The sequence below is a fragment of the Columba livia genome, chromosome 3 (genome assembly GCF_036013475.1).
Source record: "Columba livia isolate bColLiv1 breed racing homer chromosome 3, bColLiv1.pat.W.v2, whole genome shotgun sequence".
Classification (NCBI taxonomy): Eukaryota; Metazoa; Chordata; class Aves; order Columbiformes; family Columbidae; genus Columba; species Columba livia.
This window is the reverse complement of record NC_088604.1, coordinates 33,335,940-33,355,206: the sequence shown is the minus strand read 5'-3', so window position 1 is coordinate 33,355,206 and position 19,267 is coordinate 33,335,940. Positions and strand designations below refer to the sequence as shown.

The 19,267-nt window shown below is 37.1% G+C and overlaps 1 protein-coding gene across 13 annotated transcripts in view; it reads left to right on the top strand.

Moving 5' to 3' along the window:
• Window positions 1-19,267, top strand: part of COL12A1 (collagen type XII alpha 1 chain) — a 102,548-nt gene that overhangs the window by 32,175 nt on the left and 51,106 nt on the right. For 8 of the 13 annotated variants that reach the window (XM_065056315.1, XM_065056317.1, XM_065056314.1 and 5 more), the window contains 18 exons: window positions 856-1,125; window positions 3,065-3,331; window positions 4,651-4,843; window positions 5,538-5,659; window positions 8,307-8,456; window positions 8,543-8,662; window positions 9,213-9,377; window positions 9,561-9,707; window positions 10,333-10,472; window positions 11,666-11,795; window positions 12,849-12,994; window positions 13,273-13,402; window positions 14,189-14,328; window positions 15,068-15,197; window positions 16,609-16,748; window positions 17,057-17,189; window positions 17,290-17,316; window positions 17,629-17,771. In XM_065056315.1, coding sequence (XP_064912387.1) covers window positions 856-1,125; window positions 3,065-3,331; window positions 4,651-4,843; window positions 5,538-5,659; window positions 8,307-8,456; window positions 8,543-8,662; window positions 9,213-9,377; window positions 9,561-9,707; window positions 10,333-10,472; window positions 11,666-11,795; window positions 12,849-12,994; window positions 13,273-13,402; window positions 14,189-14,328; window positions 15,068-15,197; window positions 16,609-16,748; window positions 17,057-17,189; window positions 17,290-17,316; window positions 17,629-17,771 — 2,693 coding nt within the window. The remainder of the gene's footprint in view (window positions 1-855; window positions 1,126-3,064; window positions 3,332-4,650; window positions 4,844-5,537; window positions 5,660-8,306; window positions 8,457-8,542; window positions 8,663-9,212; window positions 9,378-9,560; window positions 9,708-10,332; window positions 10,473-11,665; window positions 11,796-12,848; window positions 12,995-13,272; window positions 13,403-14,188; window positions 14,329-15,067; window positions 15,198-16,608; window positions 16,749-17,056; window positions 17,190-17,289; window positions 17,317-17,628; window positions 17,772-19,267) is intronic. The other 5 variants (XM_065056323.1, XM_065056325.1, XM_065056324.1 and 2 more) reach the window with 1 other exon arrangement.

Sequence of the window (19,267 nt, the reverse complement as noted above, 5' to 3'; positions counted from 1 at the left end):
TCCTTTCCTGCCATCAAAAGCCAGCCACTGGAATAGGAAAATTGAACATATGTTATAAATGTACATTAAACATTAAACAGAGGCACATCTTTCACTGCACCACTTCAGAGCCATAAGCTCCATATTAAAGCAGTGGAATTACTCTGGTGTGTTAGGTGACACTCATGCATTCAGCTGACAACTGGATTTCACAGACTAATGAGCTGTTTCCTTCATTCCAAGCTGGCTGGAACAAACTACAGGGAGGAAAGAGGTACAAGTCTTATGAGTGGAAAGATGGAGAATGTTTTCTACTGTAACTGTGGCATGAAGTAAACACACTGCACATTAGTTATAAACATAAAATGACATAGCTGGTAGATCTGGTAAGTGGTACTCTGGAAGATAAGAATAGTGCTATTAGATAAGAAGATAAGTTTGTCGGAGAAAGGACTGTTTCACTCAGGTGAAAATCTTTTATTTACTCCTCAGAAGAAAGTTACACATATGAGGATGAAGATGAATGAAATAAAATTATTTACTTGAGACTTAAAACCTACTCAAATGAGCTGTAGCACATCTAAGCACATTCCAAGTCTTTGATTAATGCCATTTTTATTTTACACATTCTAAAGCAAAACTGCTAAATATCCTGCATGATAAGGGTTAGAATGATTCACAGTCTAAAGTCAGCTTTAAACATTTCGTTGAAAATTCCATCAGTTTCCTCTTGAAACTACAAATATATGTTATTCAAACTAATATTGATGTGAAAAGTTTGATTTTGCTCTTATGATCAATTTGCTTCTCCATTTGTGCTTTGCTAACTGTCACTATTTGTACTTTAAAGACAATTCGCTCTTTTATTTCTTGCAGAACGTGGTTCGCCACGTAATTTGATTACAACAGACATAACTGACACTACAGTTGGGTTATCATGGACACCAGCTCCAGGAGCAGTTCATGATTATAGGATAGTATGGAAATCACTCTATGATGATACAATGGGAGAGAAGAGGGTCCCTGGAAAAACAGTGGATGCTGTGCTAGAAGGCTTGGAGCCAGAGACTAAATACAGGATTTCAGTATATGCAACCTACAGCAGTGGAGAGGGAGACCCAGTAGAAGGAGAGGCTTTTACTGATGGTGAGTGTAGCACAACATTACTACCATATGTAACGTTCTGTTTTTGGTAAAATCATTGTATTTTAAAGAAAATGGACCTTATTTTTCTTAGTTTTGTTTTTTTCTGAAAAGTGGTTCCCCCTCCCCCTAAGAACAAAATGCCACCTTGGATCAGTCAATTCTGGATTTTTGCTTGACCATGAAAAACAAGGAAAACATCTTCTATGTCATGTAGATCTGGATTCAGCAACAATTACTTCCAGCTTTAGATGTGATTTTGTCTGCAAATTACTCCGAAGCCAGACTGTCATAGGTTTTGTGTAACTGCTGGAAATCAGGTGGAAGAAATATTATGGATAAAATAAGGAGAAATGGTGGGGTAAATGCCTACAGAATCAATGAATTTCCTTTCCAAGCTATTTCCCTTTCCAGTCTTCACAGTCCTCAAACTGAGGCTCACTGGGTGATTTTGATGTTTGTTATTTACCTTTCCTGAGGCTCGTCTTTTTTCTTATTTGATAAACATTAGGTACTATTAGTCAAAGCAGGCTCAAGTCTCTCCTGCAGTTTAGGCAAATTGAAAAACACTGAGGGGCCAGGGATAGGTTATTGCTGTACAGCAAGAACTGGCAAGTAGACAAGACAAAATGAATGAAGGGATGCCCTGGATCAGCCTTGATGTTTCTGTTGTTTGCCTAAAGGGGTCATGTGAAGACAAAGCCTGAGGGAGTGCTCTGGGCAAGCAACATATGTGTTTACACGTTCTTGTTCTCGTTCCTAAGCATCTGTTTTGACTACTGTTGGAGACAGGCTGCTGAACTATGTTAACCTTTGTCCTTGACCCAGTAGAGCTGCTCTTAAGGCCTTGCAAGAGTAGGGATTGCTGCCATTGGTAAGAGCTGACTCCCCAGAGCCAAAGCAGACTGCTACCCTCCATCTTCCTTCTTTTTGCAAGAACAGCAACATTAGCTCTCCAGCCTTCTACAGGTTAAGTAGACAGCTTGGTCGTGCTGTTTGTTGCTCCTAAAGGAACTTGCTGTCAGGCCTATCGATAGACCCAGACCTGAGACTAACTAGCACTGCATCTTTCTTTTGCAAACACAATTAGAAAGCCTTAGTTCCTAGGACTGGGAGAGGATACTGCAGCCTGCAAAGCCTGCCTTACCGTGTGATGAAATATGGACCAATTCTGGCATGCCAAGAAGGTTCTGTTTTGCCAAAACCTAGATGGCTTATTCCAGCTGACAGCCAGCATTACATACCTTTCAGTTCACTTCAGATCATTTGTAACATTTGTACAGTCTGGAAAATATCTCCTAGAAGCTGAGTGCTGCAATTTGTAGAGAAAATGTTTTATTAGTTGATGTGCCTATTTCAGCACATATACTATCCTGCAAACAGTGGTTAGTGATTTTCCAAGCGTTTGAAAAGTCACTCATCACAATTTGCAGGATAGTTTGTATGTAGCCCAACACCCAGCAGTTTAGGTATTTACCAGTAGATTATCAGAACTGCAAATTCAAAACTTACAAAATCTAAACTGTATAGGACATTGTGTTCATAAAAAAACAATGGCTTTATAGTTTATCACTCTCATTTTGAGAGTGCTGAATCCATTGCTTAACAGATTTTTGAAAAGTGTGGCTAAATAAAACTCCCAATTATGCTGTGTCATCATGTAATCTATACTTCCTTTTTTTTTTTTCCTCTTTTTTCCTCTGTACTGGAAAAAAACACTTATATTTGTTGAGACAATTGCAATTAAAAGATAATTTAACAATGGTCTCCGACATTTCCGTGTGTCTTCCCCACAATAAAATACTGTCATTTTAAAGAGGGCACCTTTTTTTTTTTTTTAAATTTTATTAATATGGCATTTTGTAGGAATTTTGTAGGCATGCATTTGAACATATCTTTATGTGACAAAGTAAACATTTATCCATATTTTTACACTGAAAAGTGTCACCAAATGCCAGGACTGTGACAGTAGACAACGAGACAGAAAATTCAATGAGAGTTACGTGGCAGCCTTCACCTGGGAAAGTCTTGTCTTATCGTGTGTACTACCGACCACGCACTGGAGGAAGACAGATGTTTGGAAGAGTAAATGCCCCTGCTACAAGCATAGTGTTAAAGCGACTTAAGCCGCGAACTACATATGACCTCAGTGTTGTTCCAATTTATGATTTTGGACAAGGAAAATCAAGAAAAGCAGAAGGAACAACAGGTATGTATTACAAGTTAGTACAAGATTTGATAATTAAAGTTTTGTGCTTAAAATTAATAACCATGATACACAGAAAAGTATAGCAGAGTCTGCCAAGATCATGAATTTATATGCAAACTGAAGAAAATGTTAGAGGTTTGATTTATTGGAAACTTCACTATGGCATAGTCTGGGCACAGCTTTTTAGTGTTGATATTGAGAGTGTAAATACAGTGTAAACTCTAGTTGAAAATACTGGACTTATGTCCACTGTTTCTTATCAGAATTCACAATCTGAAGATATTGATGACCTTTCAGCTATAGTTAAATAATTGCATAGGCACAGGGATAAGACAAACTCACTTTTTCCCCTCCACATTTTCACTCCAAAGCTATAGTGCTGACTTTCCATTTACTCTGATTCCCATTTTTACAACTTTGAGATTATGCTGCTGCAGTATTTCTATGACTGCACTTCAGATTGATGCAGGAGCAAAAGTGATGCAGAAGCTAGCAGCAGGCTTATTGACCACTGTCTGTCTCTGAGTACTGACCTGCACTGGGTAGCCATCAGTCTTCAGAGGAAGTTGCTCTTGACCTAAAAACCTCATGCTGTTTGGCTGGCACCCCCCTGAAGAATTATTTTTTGACATACTGTGGTTGGTGAAGTTGTTTGAACTGCCAGGCTCTGAGCATGTAAAGGGAGAGGACTGTTGGCAGGACCTTTTCTACAAAAACTTCCTTGCTTCCACCCTTTCCATGCTCTGACCTGTGAGACCCAGAACTCTGAGGGAGCAAATTGAAAAGTGATACTGATGACTGAGTATAAGCTGGCTGTAACTTTTGCCCGCAGTAAATTCTGATTTTTCCAGTGTCCGTTTGAGTGGAAGCTGTTCCCATATCTCTCTTTTGATCTATATGGCTCACCTCTTGTTGCCATTTAAAAGAGAGAGGGCTAGTCTATAATTAATGAAAAGGAAGACTGATGGTGGTTAGTCCACCTATTGCCAATATTTGTTGGAAGATCAGATGGAAGTTTAAGATAGGCAAGATGAATTACTATCTATCCCTCAGTCTGTTGACCGTAGAGGGAGCCTTGATCACAAACATACCCACTTAGCTGTTGGTTAGATGGCTAAAATTAGGGGAAGCGAATCTCACCTTTCACCTCTTCATACTTGTCTTTATGTCAAAGGAAAGACACAAAGAGTTTAGGGCTGCCACTAATACTAGATTTGCATATAGATTTTATAGATTTTTACATAAAAGCATACTTTTTTTTTTTTTTTTTTTTTCTCCATACCCAGACTTGATTTAAATCCATTTTTCCATCCTTGCAGCATCTCCTTTTAAGCCACCTAGGAATCTGAGAACTTCTGATTCAACTATGTCAAGTTTCCGAGTAACCTGGGAGCCAGCCCCAGGGCGAGTGAAGGGGTACAAAGTAACTTTCCACCCTACTGAAGATGACAGGAGTCTTGGAGAATTAATAGTTGGGCCATATGACAGCACAGTGGTATTGGAGGAGCTTAGGTATGGATAATAATAATTCATGTCCTTTTTTTTGTAAATAACTTCATCTTAGGGTTTTGTTCAATCATGATCTGGGATTGAAATGCCTGGCAAAATCTACTGTAAGTAAGGAAGTAATTTTGTCAATAAGCTACAAGGATCTTGTTATGCAGTCTCTGAAAGGCACCTGGCAGGGCTTTTTGTGAGCTTATTCAAACCACTTCTCACAGGAACTGAAGGAGGCAAAGATGTGGGCAGAGGTTGTGTTCTGCATTTCACATATGAGAAAGCTAATGGGACACTGGAGAAAGTTGGGATTTCTAAAGTTTCCTCCCAAAAGTTCCTTACCTCATGTTAAAAAAAGCCTAGTTTAGTTCTTGATTTATTTTCCTGGAGGCCTGGATTTATAAAGTAGGCTTAAGACCACGTCAAAATCTGTTATGCAAATATACTAAAGTAGAATCATTAATTACTTATCATATTAGCCTTAATTAGTCTTAAATTACTTGAATGAAGAAAGCTATAAATTTAAGTATGGAATCTAGATTCAGGTTTTACATTGTCAAAACTTCATTCTCTTGTGGAAATCTTTGGGCTTCACTTTTTAACATCTTTTCCACGGGGGATGTTTTTCTGTGAGAATTTCATAAGTGAAATGTCAGCTTTTAGTTAGCCAAGTAACTTTAGTTACAGTGCCTTTCTTTAACTATTGCAGGGCAGGAACTACCTATAAGGTAAATGTTTTTGGAATGTTTGATGGAGGAGAGAGCAGCCCTCTGGTTGGACAAGAGATGACCACCCTTTCAGATACCACTTCGGAGCCATTTTTATCTAGAGGTAAACGTGATTGAATTGAAGAAAAGGCAGTCTTGGCTTTTGGATTAAAAAAAAAGACCAAAAATTTACCAATATTTTTATCATTTATTTAATGTACACAAATACTTATTTACAGGATTCAGTATACTCCCTACCCTGATGACATAACCTCTAGTCTGAAATGACTACTAAGTATGCCCCACTTCACAATTCTAATCCTCTGCACCCTGTAGATGATCTTATGAAGACAGTAACTCAGGCAACCACGTTTTGCTGGTTACTCAAAGCCATCTGCATTACATTTTCAAGCCATCCACATCTGTGTTAAATCACAAGGTCAAATTCTTGAACAGAGATCGTGGCTTATCTACAGGGGTGTTCACAGGAGTAGAACAAAGGATTTTAAGCAGATCTTTAGCCCTTGGCTTGTCCTTATATGGTGACTTTTCCTTTTAAGACTAAGATGTCATAATGAACAAAGATCTGATAGTTGGGAATGTCCCAGTGTTGTTGTGTATTATTTGAGATGGTATGAAACATTATTTAATTTTTTTTTTTTTTTTTTTTTTTTAAATATAGAAGGAGGAGACTTAGTTCAGAAATGCAATTGCTGAGTGCTGTCCTCTGTCTGTTTGGGAATTTCTCCCTGTGTAGCTAAACCTTCCAGTCAAATTTTTTATGAATGTTATGATAGCAGCTTCCTTGGGCCTTTGCATGCTAGTAGTTGTGTCTCCATACTCTTAATTAATATTGGATGAGGAGAGTTTTGGGGCTCAGTCCTCCTTCATGGAAATCAGGTCTTTGCTTATTAGTAGCCAAGTATACATGTAAAGATTTTTCTCCTCTGCCATTCTGAGGCTAGCATATCCATCAGAGAGAATTTGTTAGGAGAAAGAACCTAACTGCAAAGGCTTTTCAGAGTTTAAAGAAAGAAAATGTTTCTAACAATTTACTCTATATTGTTTTCACTTAACCTCTTTGATGCCTTGGTTCCACACTGGGCTGTGCAAAAAATATTCCCCTTGTGCAACTTTATTGACAACATTTTTAGAGACTTCTTAATTAATTGCTGTCCTATTCTGTCTAATACAAGAGGATAAAACTGAGAAAAACTACATAACAGACCATCAGTTACTTTAGAGTAACGCTGTAATAAGTCTGCCAGAAAAAAAATTGCACCAAAGGTGGTTTGTTATTTTTTATTACAGCAGCTGTCATTTCTGTCTCCAGTGTTATATTCTTTAAGCTAATTAGTTTTACTAATGCATGGATTTGAGTCATGGTTAATGTGAAAAATGAATTTTATATCTGGGACTGTAAATGTAATAGTACATTATTTATTAATAGGGGAAAAAAAGTCACCCTAGATCTGGTGCCTTTGCTGGAATTTTCCATGTGGGGAACTATGGTAGTTGGAAGAAAAATAAAAGTCAAAATAATTTAACTTTTATATTGTACATGAAGCTAACTTTAACTTCCATATTAAATTTATGCATGTAATTTTTTGAACTAACATGGTTTTACTTAAACCTTACTCCCAACTGATTTTATTGTCCTGACTAAAGACTAGATCTATATTTTCTATGCAGAAGAGGATCATGCTTTTAACCCCCAGGTACATGGAATAGTTTTATTCATGAGCCTACAGTGTTGGATCAATTATGTGGAACATATATGAAATCACAATATCTTTCAACTGTGATGAGTGTGGCTGATTTTTCTCAATGGGATTTCTTCCATATAAAGACCAGAAGCTCTGATGGCTGGAAGCCAGAAAATTTGCAGCTGGTAACACAATCTACAAGAAAAGAGAGAGAGCAAGGATCTTTATTTTTTTTTTTCTTTTTTCAAATGGCTGTGGATAAAATAATTGTGTCTCTCTGTTTTGTACAAATATTTTGTGATTTTCCTTGTGATGAAAACAATATGATGCATATTTTATTGTGTAATTTGTAAACTGCAGATATCTGATATAACTTCCTACCTTTTCAGAACATTGCAGCTTTATATAAATGTTTGTTCTTGTCCCATCTCTATCTCTTGACCTGCGTTTATGTTTGTGTATTTTCTTTAAATTGTGTTCTTTCTTTCCTGGATGTGCAAACTTCTATACCACCTGTATTTACTATATCTTTTTCCCCTGAAAATTCAGAAATGTTATTTATTTGAAAATGGTTGTATTATATGTTATTAACTCCACTATTACATATTTGAAATTGAGCAGTATGTTAGTCAACCATGACAGACGCAAATACTGTAAATTTGGATAATCTGATAATGCTCATGGCCATGTCAGTGGTTAGCTTAGTAGTCTTTTTCAAAATCTCTGAAAACAAGTTATCAACCGTCTTTAAAGACTGAAACAGATGATGGCATGACAACAAAGAGCAGCACTGGCCTTGGCATTTGTGAAGACTTACTTATAAAAGGAGACATACATGAACAAATTTATACAGCTTTTGCCATGGAACCAGTGACTAGTGTGAATAATGTTCACAAGTAGGTCATACTTGAAAGACTGCCAGTGAATGAAAATAGAGCTATTTTGGAAGCTAACTCAACATATGTCACATAAAAGGATGGGGAAAGAAAGCTATCATGCTAAGGCTATATTTTCCTGGTTGAAAGCTATCATGCTAAGGTTTCATTTGTCTGGTTGACATGGCAGGTCTAGAATGTAGAACCAGAGCAGAAGCTGATATCGTGCTGCTGGTGGACGGCTCATGGAGTATCGGGCGGCCAAATTTCAAAACTATCAGGAACTTCATTGCCCGTATTGTTGAAGTTTTTGATATTGGTCCTGACAAAGTACAGATTGGTAAGTCTTCATACGTTGGAGGGAAAAATGAGGTATAACTACTACACAGCCACATAATAACTGCATAATGATGGCTTTTCTTCCAGGTCTTGCACAATATAGTGGAGATCCCAGGACAGAATGGAATCTCAATGCTTACCAAACCAAACAGGCTTTGTTAGAGGCTGTAGCCAACTTACCATACAAAGGAGGCAATACTCTAACAGGTATGTCACACTGCCAGGATTTTCCCCAAGCTCCAATAAAAACAACTCCAGTAGTTGACCTCAGTAATGTTCAGTGAGCTCAAATTTGCCTGTGATGAAAGGACCTTACAGTTCAATTCAGTATGTTTGGAAGAGAACAGGCATAGCACGTAGACATAAATTCAGCGGAAACCTGAAGAGAAGTGATGGAGGAGAGCCTGGGTGATAAAGAGCTTGTGTTGCTGTTGAGCATAGAAGAAGAAGAAAAGGCAGCTCCTTGTCAAGGTTGGGATGAAGACAAGGTGAGGACCCAGAAGGGAGGCTAGAGGAGATCAGATAGGAGGGTGATGCATAAAAGATAAGAGATTAGAGACTTTGAAAGGGCTGAAATAGTATCAGTTGCTGGTAACTCTAGATGATGGGCTGCAACTAGATTCCAAGTGATTCTAGAAGGAAGTAAATTGTGGAATGATGTTGTCAGGGTGAAATCACTAGGATGAAATACTCCTTTGTTATGACTACTATGTGGAAATAGTTTATAGTGATGGTTGCCTTCTTTGCATCATGTTAGGAATGGCCTTGGATTTCATCTTAAAAAATAGCTTCAGACAAGATGCAGGCTTAAGGCCCAGAGCTCGCAAAATTGGTGTTCTCATAACTGATGGCAAATCACAAGATGATGTAGTCACCCCTTCAAGAAGACTCAGAGATGAGGGAGTGGAACTTTATGCAATTGGTAAGTATTATATGATGAGGTGGCCCATGCCAGCCCCCTCCTACTCATCTGCACAGGGAAGTGACAACATACATAAGTACCTAAAAGGGTATTCAAAGCATGTGTTTAGGAACTTAAGTTCATGGCTTTGTGTTTCGTGGCTGTCATTTCTATCAAGTTTTGTTTTCATGTCTTCTCTGTAAGGTATTAAAAATGCAGATGAAAATGAATTGAAGCAGATTGCAACGGATCCAGATGACATCCATGCTTACAACGTTGCAGATTTCTCCTTCCTGGCTAGCATTGTTGATGATGTAACCACGAATCTGTGTAACAGTGTGAAAGGTCCAGGTACATGATATTTTCAATCTAATTCATAATTTTTTCCATTTACGTGCTTGCACTGCTAATTCCTTTTTATTACTTGCTAGGAGCACTGTGTAGCTCTTGGCTGTTTTTTCAGCTGCTGGTGTGAGGAAGTTGTGCAGACCACCTGGACTACCCTGCAGGGGTTCTTCCTTTCCTTTTAACAATGACTGTGTTATACCTAACACAGCATGACATGGCTGGATGTGCCGCCTTCTCTCCCAGAATTGGGAAGTATGTTGCTCAGTGTGTCACCTTTTTGCTCGGTGTGGCAGGTTCTTTGATGCTGCACTGCTCAAGTATTAATGTCTGACAGCCCAAAAGCAAAGCCTGGTGTGAAAAAACAGTGATGTTAGTTGATGGTTCTCCAGTGAAACACTGGTGTTGAAGGTGGAATAGGAATGATAGTGGGTTTGTTTGGTCTTGAAGGAGTGATGGTGAGCTATCTCTTCATACAGTTGTTTTAGAAATTCATGAAGAAACAAAAATATAAGCAAGCACCTAGTGTGATGGGGTTTGTTTTGTTTTTCCTAAGTATTTTTTGTCTCCTGTTTTTATTTCTGATGATATAAGATAAATCAATAATTTTTTAATTTGCTTTCACTTGTAGGTGATTTGCCACCTCCTTCTAACCTAGTTATTTCAGAAGTGACACCTCGTTCTTTCAGGCTGAGATGGAGTCCACCTCCTGAGAGTGTTGATAGATACAGAGTTGAATATTACCCTACCTCTGGAGGTAGCCCTCAACAGGTTTGTACTATATGTTCATCTCTGACTTGGGCTTCCACATCACATTAATGTCACTTTGAAGTTTGTGTGTTTGCTGTATAACAGCAAATGAAAAAAGACTCCCAAGGTCAAGAATATCTTGCCTTGGTAAATGACACACAAAATAACAAGAAGCAGGAGCATAAAAATGATTTTTTAAAAATTTAAATCATAAATCCAGGAGTAAAATGTATTTCTTAAAAAAAGTTGACTGGTATTTCTAGTAAATCCTTTCTGTTCATATTCCACTGTCATATATTGATTTAATTATGTCTGTAGCATAAATTTTCTGAGCATACTCACGGTTCACTGTCTTCTTAGTACTTTTTCTTGTTAATAGAAAAAAAGACAGTGAGTGATACAGGTTGTGAGGTAGTGCTTAGATTAACACTACATGATGGTACTTTGAATCTGTGCCTAAGCATATCCTCCAAACTGTTTAATGAACATGGTCAAACTCATCTTGTGGTTATTAGTTCTCTGCATAGAGAGCCGTTAACTGGCAACCCTTGATTCTAGGCAATCTGAATTACTCATCACTTTCTTCAACCAGAGAGAACAGTATTTAGGAGAATGATGTTAGATGACTCTCTGTACCTAACTCTGAATTTCCCATCTCTGAATGAGACTTTTAAATCTTAACTCAGATTTGACTCATGGAGAATTCCATCTTGATAAATCACAACCTCAGAATTTGACCTTTGATTAAGGTTGGAGCAGTCATTCCAGTGCACACTGACTTTAGAGCTTGACTGCTTGCTGTCATTTCTGTTCTGCAAGGTGTTCCTAATGCCATGTGCTGTAACCATCTAGATTATTCTGAGTGTTAGAACTTTTTTCCAAGGTGGTAACATATATCCCTGGCACTTTCTTTATGTTCCTGTGTAATATAAAAATGTAAACCGTGTGTGAAGGCAGAATGGGCAATGAGTTCTCCTAGATATATCCAGCTCTATTGAAAACGACTGTCTGTCTGAGATTTCCCTACAACTTGCTTTGCAAAAATAATGGTATATTGTCAGACAAAATTCACAAAAGATTAAGACCATACTTGTTTTTAGTTCTATGCCATTTATTTCTGAAAAGTTTCACAAGGAATGATTTTTTTTTTCTTAGAGAAAAGATTACAAATGCATTTGTTGTACAGTGGTTAATATTGCTTCTCTTTTATGTAGTTTTATGTAAGTAGGATGGAAACAACTACAGTTCTGAAAGATCTGAAACCTGAAACAGAATATGTTGTTAATGTGTTTTCTGTGGTAGAAGATGAAAGCAGTGAACCTCTGATCGGCAGGGAAACAACTTGTAAGTTACAAATGGAACTTGAGTAACATGTTAACATGCAGCTGGCATCTGGGTAACTGCCCAGTAGAACTTTTAGCACTATGGGATTTCTTCTTAGAGGCAACAGCATTTTTAATTTGAATGACCAAATTGTGTTGTGTCACACCGGTTGTTCAGATCTTGTCTGGAAAACTTTAAGAAAGTGTAACTGCAGTGTGGTAAAAAATGTTTGTCCCAGCTTCTCTCCAGGCTCATAAAGCACAGCTGTACGAGACTAGAGCAACAGACATGAATTACGAGACAGAGTTTATAAATTCCTGAAATCTGATCATAGACAAACATTTACTTCCTTTTTTTTTTTCTGTGCCAGATAATTAATTTCTGCTACTAGCAGCCAGAATATGATAGTAATTCAATTTAATTTTATAAGATTAACAAAAATCCAGTTCAAGGTAATTACATCACTTCTATGAGACATAACTTAGGCACATTTCTACTATTAGTGGTCTATATGATGGATTTAGGTATATTTGTGCTAAATGCAACATAGAGTGACTTTCCTGACCCTTTAAGAATACTGAATGTTAGATGTTTATTTCATTTCTTTGATTGTTCTGTATTAGGCTTGTCAGGAACTGTTAAACTATGTACATTATTTATATGAAATATGTGACAATTTTTGATGTTTATTAAATAATTTGAGAAATATAGAAAACAAGAAGAAAGTACAAAAATTCCTTTTACAAGTATAGATCCCAAATCAGTCATATTGTTTCATATTAGAGCATTTATGCGAGCTAATGTTGCTTTTTAGAACATTCAAGTGTTCCAGTGCAGACGTGTAAGACAGTTTTAGCTGTGTGTATAGCAAATCTGTAGCATGTTCAAAATGTGACAACCATTGCCTCATTCTTAAACGAACTTAAAGTACCACTTCTTGCAGATCACCTTTCCACTACCTGTAATGTACCCTAATACCCATGTACAATATTCTCAGTGGTACTACCTGTGATGTGAAGTATGAAAGGAGAAGGTGAAGGAAATAAATTAATATGTACTTTTTTTACTTGACAGTGCCAATCTCTTCAGTCAGAAACTTGAATGTTTATGACATTGGATCAACTTCCATGCGAGTGAGATGGGAACCTCTCAATGGAGCTACTGGTTATTTGTTAACATATGAACCTGCGAATGCCACAGTCCCAACCACAGAGAAAGAGGTAAGAGAACTTATCTTCACTACCTGTTCTCTACAAAAAATAAATTAAGAAAAGCTGATAGATTTTCTTGATCTATCATAACAGTCAAAAGAAAATGGCATGTACTTCTTGAAGTATGGTTAACTTACTGGGATATTGTATACAATTACATCAGTCAGGAAGCTGAAAATATACTGTGAATCTCACAAACAAAATTCCCTTGAGGTTAAATCATTGCTTGCTTTTCTGCCATTGCTTCCTTCAGTTTTTAAACATGGTGTGTTATTTTTCATGTGCAGATGCGTGTTGGACCATCAGTGAATGAAGTGCAGCTGGTAGATCTCATCCCCAACACTGAGTACACTTTAACAGCTTATGTATTATTTGGTGATATCACCAGTGACCCACTCACCACCCAGGAAGTGACATGTATGGACATCTTGATTTTTGCCTTGTTATTGTTTCAGCAACATTTAATTTCAATTTTATTTCATGAAAGAGTTTCTATACAGTCTGTTTTATTTAGAAGACCATCTTGTCCATGTTTACTAACACTCATACATTTCCAAAAGATCTTAGAGATTATTTCGATTAAAAGGGACTAACTATTAAAAGAGGAAGAAAAAAGTTTCTTCCTTGAATAATGAAGAAAGTTGTCTTGACAATCTCCAGGTTATAGTGTTTTAAATAATGTCTCAGTTTTTCTTGCATTAACTTAGAAACCTTGTTCCTGAATTCAGACATTCTTTAAAGTATAGGAAATGCTAAGGAAACATCCCATATCAAGAGAAAATTGATCTAAACATGGTTTACTTTTTTATGTCTTTCCTTAGATATTTCCTATTGGCAGAGGTATTTCTGGGCTAGATGCACTCATTACGGTTATTTGGATGTTCTTAAAAAATATTAAACCCTTAACTGTACATGAAAAGTTGCTGTTACCAACAAAAGTTATGATCTAAGCACTGATACTTCCAAAAGTATTGTGCTTGTAATTTAAAAAGGTGGAGCTACTGGAGTTTATAGCTATTCTGCTCATTGCTGGGACAATAAACTACTTAGTTATCTCACCTAATGGTCAGAGCAACGAAATTCCCAGAATGTTATTGTCTCCATTTCAACGAAATCCATGAAAATAATTCAATTATTTATCTGAGAGACCTATCCCTTTGCCATGAACAGTATTTTCACTTGCTACTGTTGCTATTTTTACAGTACCTTTGCCTGGACCCAGAGGCTTAACAATTCAGGATGTTACTCACAGCAGCATGAATGTCCTTTGGGATCCTGCCCCAGGAAATGTTCGAAAATACATCCTAAGATACAAAATAGCTGAAGAAGCTGATGTAAAGGAGGTAAATGACAGGAAGAGTCTTGAAAGTACTAGAAAACAGTTTTATTTTGAGGAGCTAGGTTACTAAAATAATAGTATAAGTAGTATAACAAGCCACTACCAAGAATAAAGTTCATGGTGACTCCAGTCAGGAAAGGGTACTGATTTCTTGGAAACTGAATTAGCATGAGATAGATTTCTTTGCGTACTCCCCTATTTCTCCTCCTCCAGAGAGGAAAAATCCTGGAGACTTTTCCCATACTTTGATCAATAGACATTTCTACTCTCTGCCTGTTATCTTGCCTAGCCCTAAGAACCAGCTTACAATTAGGAGGACAGGGTAGTGGAATAGAGATATGATAGCCCCTTTGTCCACTGTCAGAATGTGTGAGCATTGTTAGAGATGTTTTTGAGTTATGTGGAAGCTTTCCATAATTGCACTTCTAGGCATGAATCAGCTCTTGGAGGATTAAGTGTGTTTTTGCAAGGGAATGAGAATTTCCTGGACATTCAGTCTGCATCCTTATTTCCAAAAGAATGAAGCAGCGAAAGCTCCACAAGTAGTATGAGTATCTGAGACAATATGCTTTGCAAGGGGGAGTTAGTAGATAACACTCAATATTCAGGTATAAATTTAGGAGTAAAGGGCAAAATTTAGTGCAGAATACTTCTCTGTCAGTACATGAATTTCTGCCATTTAATTAAATACAGGGTCAGAATAAAGCAATTTTCAATTCTTAAGTCACTGCTTTTATTCTTAGGTGGAAATTGACAGACTCAAAACAAGCACTACTCTCTCTGACCTTTCCTCCCAAACGCTGTATAACATAAAAGTTGTTGCTGTATATGACGAAGGGGAATCCCTACCGGTAAATGCAGAAGCTGTCACTCGTAAGTTTAGCTTTATTGTGGTTATTTTTGCCTTATGTTCTATTTAAGTTGTATGTGTTACAATGCATTTCTGAGTTTAGGTGGAATTGTAATTTAATCTGAGAAGTATTTTACTTGCATTTGTAGCATTATTTGCAATATAATAATCCTTGGAAATCTTCTATGAGTTCAGTGTCTTACTGCAGTAAACACTGAGCCTGCAGTCTGCAGAGAGGTGACAGACCAGCAACTAAAGCAAAATTATTTCTGCTTAGTGGTTGCATGAGGAGTGTAGGGGTAGAATTAGTAAGAAAATATGTGTGAGGGTGAAAGAAAGGTTTAGCAAGTCCTTGCAGGAGTCAAGTAAAGTGAGTAGGAAGCTGGAGCATATGTTTGAGGATTACAGAGACATGATCTTGCTTCTGATCCAAGAGAGATTTTGTGCCATGGAATGCTAAACAGTCCGTACTTTTAGAGAATCACAAAGGCAGCATTTGAGCGAACTCAACAAATAGAGGCAGGGAAAAGATGTCGCACAAATGGTAAGAGGTGATCTTTGTACAAGAGTGGTGAGAGACTGAAAGGAGAAAGCTCAGAGAAGCCTTCATTCTGATCTTGGCTTCTGATTGAAGAAGACAGCTAACCAGAAGAGCTAGAAGAAAAATGAGCAAAGTTAAGTCCCTCACTCTGATGTACATGCATATGATGTCTTTTTTTTTTTTACTTCTGAATTTTTCATTTTGTAGCCTAGTGTATTTAAGAATGTGTTTGTGTGCTTGCCTTTCATCTATAGCTGTGGTTTTGTGTGAATATGTGTGTAAGAAAAAAGAGAAAAGCTCTGCCAAAGAACTCTGGTTTTACCTATTTACTCATTTCTTCCTAGTGACTATAATATTTGGCCTCCTTAACCTACAGTTAACCTCTGTGAATTCTTTCTAAATACGTGGTGTAATTCAGTCAAGACTTATTTGGCTTATATAAAGAATTTCAAGATCTGTGAGAAACTCACGCACGAGCTTGACCTCTGTGTGTGGGAGTTCATAATCACTCCTCCTAACTCCAAAACATAAGAGCCAGGACTTCAGTTGTTTTGAGTAGGCATGTGAGTTGTGACCTCTATGGGGGTTGGTAGAGATGTGTCTGTTTTATCAGGTGATGACCTGGTGATGTAACCTTATGGTTGGACTTGATGATCTTGAGGGTCTCTTCCAACTGAAATGATTCTATGATTCTGTGATTCTATGATTCTATCATTTGCTTAGTGTAGGTGGGCTGGGTTATACTACAGAATTTTATTGTAGTCATTAGAAGCATGGTAATTGGGAGGTCAATCTTCTACATAATCTAAATTCTTTGTCTGAGTAATTCCTTGGTTTAACTGTATATATTTTGTAGTTATATTTGTGGAATAATTTTTCTTTTCTCATAATAGAGCCTGTGCCAGCACCAGTCAATCTCAGAATCACAGATGTAACCACAAACAGTTTCAGAGGAACTTGGGATCATGGAGCTTCAGATGTCTCTCTGTATAGAATAACCTGGGGACCCTATGGAAGACCAGAAAAACAGGAGGTAAGGCTAGTCACCATAAGATTTTGTGGGCAGTTTCTCAGAGGTTATATTTTTAAAATCGGAAGTGTAATTAGTAAGTGGCCTATAACTTGCAAGCCCTCCTGTTGTGCTCAATGGAAATTCAGTAAGAAGGTGTAGAACACATACTTAGAGACACTTTTAGTGATGTTACTGTGTAAAAATTTACTCAAGTTATATCCCACTCTCTGTTTGTTTTGTCTTTATTTATTTGCTTCCTTTTTTCTTTTTTTTTTTTTCTTTTTTTTTTTGTTTTGTTTTTTTTTTTTTTTTTTAAATTTCTCCATAAGACTATCTTAAACGGGGATGAGAATAGTGTGGTCTTTGAAAATCTGAATCCAGATACATTATATGATATCTCAATTACTGCCATCTATCCTGATGAGTCAGAAAGTGATGACCTCATTGGCAGTGAACGAACATGTAAGTAAATAAAGGGTTTCTGTATGTTGATATTCATACTTATTAAATCAGAAGGCATACATATACAAGAATTCTGAAAACTCTTTCTACTTTTTTCTAGTACCCTTGGTACCTATCACCACACAAGGTAAGAATCTGAATTTGCAGGTATGGAGTTATTAAAGAAAACTCATAGCCATCTTTTTTTCTAAACTGTGAGCAATGTTGACATTAAAAAACTGAGATAATTTAATATATATTATTGTATATTTGGAAGAATATTGAACACTAGTTTACCACATGTTTATTATTTTACTAATATTACACATTTGTCGTCTTAGAATTAGGGCATTCTGCTCTTGATCAGGAATTCATGCAGCCCTCAAACTATGAATGAAGTCTTTGTCCACGCTTTTTGCTTGAATTACATACTTATTATTTTATTTATTACATTTCTCAGCCCCAAAGAGTGGCCCACGAAACCTTCAAGTGTATAATGCAACTTCACACAGTTTGACTGTGAAGTGGGATCCTGCCAGTGGTCGAGTGCAGAGATACAGGATCATTTACCAGCCTATCAGTGGGGATGGCCCTGAACAGTCGGTAACTAATTTTGATGTACTATAGTTATTCAATCTAAAATGATACTTCTGCAAAGTAATCCATTAAAATAATTTATTTTTAAAGCACAACAGTGTATATATTAATCATCTTTTAGATGAAGTTTTATATTTGTAGTGAATAAGTATATATTCCCACATTTTTATTTCTCCCCTTTCAAATCCCAGATAGAATGCTCTTTATGGAGCAACATTAACTTTGGATACAGCCTCTTTTCTTGAAAATCACATAATCTATGGATATAACTAAGTGAAGTGTTGAGGAAGAAGTCAATCAGCACATAAGACTAAAAATCACAGATACATGGTTATGCCAACAATCAGCAAATGAACTACCATGATTACTTCCATTTGTTTTCATGGTGTGGTTCACATGCTATCAGAGGGACTTTGCAGTGGAACATACTGTGGACAGTAGAGACTGTCACTTACTATGCTAGGGACAGAATAACTGCCCAGAAGTGGCAGTTGCAGAAACAAATCCATGTAAAACATATGCTGGAGAAGTGTTTTACGTATTATAATGTCTTTTAATATGACTGAGCAACTGTGATGATAGGGAGAGCCAGTACTGTATGATCAGCCAGCTTTCCTCGAGTCGTCAGCAAGAGCTGTGCTGACTTCTGGCAGCCTACACAACACAGCTTGGGAATGGTAATTCGTTCAGCCTGTTTATCAGAAATGTGTGCTACTTAAAAATGCCCTGTTCTGCAGTGGGAGGGTGTTGTGGTTACTGCCAAATGACTCAGAGGAACACTTTCAGATGAGAACCACACACATTTAACTTGCTCCTGTAATCGGAGATCACACATTTAGAAGCCTATCGAGGAATGTTTACTTTAGAATCAGTTGGACACATGCACCCATTTTTACTCTAGTCTGAACAATGTGCATTTAAGTTGAGGTAATTGAGCTGTTGACTGAATTGAGAAGTTGAATACAAGCTTAGTGAGAAATCACTGGAAGAATAAAGAACAGCAGTAAGGTTGATTAATATCTGTAATTAATTGCTGGTACTGGAATAAAAAAGGAATTATGATCATTCTGCTGAAATTTATGCAAAGAACAGATTTCATAGACTTAACTGTTCAAAACCGGATGCACTCCAGGGGAAAATACCTCTTTTTGAGGGCAGCACACAGAACACTTACTTACTTATTCATGGCATTTTAACATCCATCTACAAATAATTCTCAGTTATATGATAGTAATTCCTTGTCTGCTTTTTTTGCTACTGTGATATTTTATTAAGCTGCAGCTGCTGGGTAGGCAGTAACAGTGGCCCAATTGAAATATTTAAAATAGAAGTTCTAGAAGGTTTTTATTGCTGTCTGACATTTAACATCCCTAGTACCAAGAAAGAGTACAGATTACCTGAAGACAACACTGCAAAAGCTGAGCACTGAACTCCAGGGACCACGATGATTATTAACGGTGGGATTTTGAAAGACAAACAGATACTAAAATGTGAAGACAGCC